We start from the raw sequence: 3,292 nt of genomic DNA, 5'->3' as shown, positions 1-3,292 counted from the left end.
GCTCAGCCTGGAGGAGGCTGAGCTGAGATCGCATGGGGGGGGGCTGCAGCTTCCCGCCAAGGGGCAGCAGCGATTTCTGCTCCGTGTGACCAGGGACAGGACCCCAGGGAATGGCTGGAGCTGTGTTGGGGGAGGGTTAGGTTGGATATTAGGGAAAGCTTCTTCCTCCAGAGGGTGGTCGGCCACTGGAACAGGCTCCCCAGGGCAGTGGTCTTGGCCCCAAGGCTACCAGAGCTCAGGGAGCGTTTGGACAACGCTCTCAGGCACGTGGTGGGGTTGCTGGGCTGTCCTGTGCAAGGCCGGGAGTTGGACTGGACCATCCTTGTGGGTCCCTTCCAGCTCAGGATATTCTGGGATTCTAACTCTTTGGTTAACCCTTCCTCTCCCCACGAAGAGCTGGCAAAGCTGTTGGGGGTGGGGCAGAACAAGGGAAGCGCCAGCACTGTTGCTGCCTCTATGACACGACAGCGGGAGCCCCAACATTCCGTCCCTGGAGACACTTTAAGAGGAGCGTCCAGACCCGGGTCCAGTCAACAGAAGTGAGCGGCCGCCGAAGCTGACTGAGCATGGCCCTGTCAGCTCTGTGGCAGCGTTGTGTGAGCTGGAGCTCAGCCATAGCCCAGCTCCTGCAGCCGTTGGTCTCTCCCGGAACCTCCTGCCCCACAGGTGAGGACAGACCCTGAGCCCGAAAGCCCCGGGACGCACGGCGGGGACATTCACAGCCCTTGCTCCCCTGCCCCTTCCTCTCCTCCTCCTCAGTCCTCTGAGCGCCCGACAGCCCCCGACTGGCATGTGACCTCCAGCGTTTGCTCTTTCTCGCAGGATCAGCCAACCTCGGCCAACAGCCTGGCCAGAAGCAGCAGCCCTTGCCAGCTCCCTCTGCCCCAGCAGCAGGTATGGCAGTCCCATCTGCCTTGACCCCTTGGCATTCCCTGCCCCCTAGCCCCTCCAGCCCCCAGGCCTGCCCTGGCTCCTCCAGCCCTGCCGGCACCTCCGGCAGCCGCAGCACCCCTGTCCCCCTGCCAGCTGGGGCCCCTTGGCTCAGCACGGCACGGCAAGCAGACCTGGCATTGCCTGGGCCACCTGTGTTCAGGCAAGATGGTTTAGAGGATCTTGGGGCCGTTGCTGCCATTTTGCCGTCCCCTGTGCAACCCCATGGCTGTGGCACAGCAGCTCACCCCGCAGGGATGGTCCCTCACTCAAGCTCCCACTCAGTCTGTGTTCCGGGCTGGCTCAGCGGGTGCCCCAGGAGACTCTCCTAGCCCCGAGCCCCCCCATCTCCCTTCTCCCCTGTGCACGTGTGCCAATGGCTCCGGGCAGTGACTGCTCCAACCCGCACCCGTATCTTCTGCTCGGCAGGGACACGGACTCAGCTGCCTCCACCAACCCCCTTGGCAAGCAGCCATGGCATTGCTCCTCCATCAGGCAATGCCCGGGGGAGGATCCGGGGCTGCAGGAAGCCCCTGGCCCCAGTCCCACCAGTGCGGGACACGCAGCACGGCTCAGCCAAGCCCTCGGGGACGCCCCTGGGCAGTGGCAGCCCTCCGGACACCAGCGTCCCCATGGATTTGGACACCACCCCAGGTCTTGACATCAGTCTGGGCAGTGATGTCTCCATGGATGAGGACAGCCCGTCAGGCCGTGACCTCTCGCTGGCCAGCGACGTCAGCATGGACGAGGACAGCCCGTCAGGCCGTGACCTCTCGCTGGCCAGCGACGTCAGCATGGATGAGGACAGCCCGTCAGGCCGTGACCTCTCGCTGGCCAGCGATGTCACCATGGACGAGGACAGCCCGTCAGGCCGTGACCTCTCGCTGGCCACTGACGACCCCATGGATGGTGGCTCCCTCCCAGGCAGCGATCACGTTGCGAGCTGTGACATCTCGCTGAGCAGCGATGTCCCTATGGAGGAGGACACCTTCCCGAGGGCTGACATCTCCCTGCCCAGTCACAGCACTGCCAGCCACCCAGGCCCACTCCACGGCCAAACCATCGGGGCCCCTGGGGTGACTCCAGCCAGCGAGAGTGTGCTGCGTCACAAGGTCCCGCTGAAAGGGACTCGGAGCCACTTGGATTGCTCCCAGGGAGCCGTGGGCACCAGTCGGGATGGTCCCAGCAGCGTCCCCATGCCCACGGACCATTGTGGCACCAGTGGCACAAGCCCCCAGCCCAAGAACACCTCGCTCCGCCCGCCCAAGAAGATGCCGCCCACTGACTGCAGTGTCCCCAAGCCTTCCAGAGCCGTCCTGAGCACGGGACACTGCAACGCGGGCGGCACCAAGCCTCAGGACCCTCAGCAGGGTGTGGGCACGGGCCTGCCACCGCCTCAGAGCAGCATGTCACCAAGCAACATCGCTCTGGAAAGGCGGGGCAGGAAGAGGAAGAGGGGCTCTGGGCCAAGCCCTGGGAGCAAGTGCAAGGCTCCCGCAGTCCGGGCTGGGGCAGAAAGTTGTTGAGGGACAGATCGTTTGGGGATCTGTCCCGGGGGGAGGGACAGATCGTTTGGGGATCTGTCCCGGGGGGAGGGACAGATCGTTTGGGGATCTGTCCCAGGGGGAGGGATAGATCGTTTGGGGATCTATCCCAGTGGGAGGGATAGATCGTTTGGGGATCTATCCCAATCTGAGGGAGGGAGGGTGTTTGTGTAGATAGGGATGTAGATAGGGATGTAGATAGAGATGTAGATAGAGATGTAGTGTAGATGTAGGTTATCAATTAAAAGATTTTATTCCATAACCTGTCTGTGTCTGCATGGAATGGGGAGGGAGTGCAGGGCGGCAGCGGGAAATGGTACCAAGCAGATCCACCAAGGCTCAAAGGGCTCCAAGGGCACCCAAAGGGCACTCCAGGCCTGAGTCAGTGCCGGAGGTGCAGGCATTCATGGAAGGTCCCCTTCCCCTGGGGAAGCAGCCCTTTGGCGGGGGAGCCAGGGCAGAGAGGTCCGTGCAGGACTCACGCACACGGCCCCACACCGAAAACAGCCCTCAGCACAGCCTGGGCACCGTCCTCCCACTCTGGGGCTTTAGGAGGCTGCTCCCGCTGCTCCCAGTGAGCTCACCATGTCCCCGGTCATCCCACTGCAGCCCCAGACAGAGCTCCCCCAGGCTGCCCTGGGGCTGCACTGGACAGGGTTGGTAAGGGAGAGGGAAGAATGTGCTGGGAACCATAATGCAGGGCCTCACAGAAGTCCAGGGAGATGACATCCGTAGATCTCTGGGAGGCAGCACTCGGAACGTATGGAGCTCTGTCGAGGGGTGGACGGCGAGCCACTCGGCAGTCGATGGGTCAGGAT

General features: G+C 63.4%; 1 protein-coding gene across 4 annotated transcripts; it reads left to right on the top strand.

Annotated features, from left to right (window-relative positions):
• Positions 1-519: 519 nt before the first annotated feature.
• On the top strand, positions 520-2,696 carry LOC116780825 (cell surface glycoprotein 1-like). 4 transcript variants are annotated; one of them, XM_032676202.1, is made up of 4 exons: positions 520-666; positions 823-894; positions 1,360-1,638; positions 1,747-2,696. In XM_032676202.1, exons 1-4 carry the CDS (start codon positions 567-569, stop codon positions 2,454-2,456), a joined length of 1,161 nt encoding a protein of 386 aa, XP_032532093.1. In that variant the 5' UTR covers positions 520-566; the 3' UTR covers positions 2,457-2,696. The 4 variants fall into 4 exon arrangements, with proteins under 4 accessions (XP_032532093.1, XP_032532092.1, XP_032532085.1 ...); XM_032676201.1 differs by having other exon boundaries at positions 1,360-1,746; positions 1,801-2,696; XM_032676194.1 differs by having other exon boundaries at positions 1,360-2,463; positions 2,498-2,695.
• The last annotated feature ends 596 nt before the right edge of the window (positions 2,697-3,292 follow it).

The sequence above is a fragment of the Chiroxiphia lanceolata genome, chromosome 1, assembly GCF_009829145.1.
Source record: "Chiroxiphia lanceolata isolate bChiLan1 chromosome 1, bChiLan1.pri, whole genome shotgun sequence".
Lineage (NCBI taxonomy): Eukaryota > Metazoa > Chordata > Aves > Passeriformes > Pipridae > Chiroxiphia > Chiroxiphia lanceolata.
The sequence above is the reverse complement of the archived record's forward strand: the minus strand, read 5'-3'. Positions and strand labels throughout refer to the sequence as shown.

Bases quoted from the DNA above. Each gene is read 5' to 3' on its own strand.
- LOC116780825 (XM_032676194.1), top strand. From the start codon at position 567: ATGGCCCTGTCAGCTCTGTGGCAGCGTTGTGTGAGCTGGAGCTCAGCC. The intron at 667-822 runs GTGAGGACAGAC...TCTTTCTCGCAG, and splicing joins CGGAACCTCCTGCCCCACAG to GATCAGCCAACCTCGGCCAA. The intron at 895-1,359 runs GTATGGCAGTCC...TCTGCTCGGCAG, and splicing joins TCCCTCTGCCCCAGCAGCAG to GGACACGGACTCAGCTGCCT.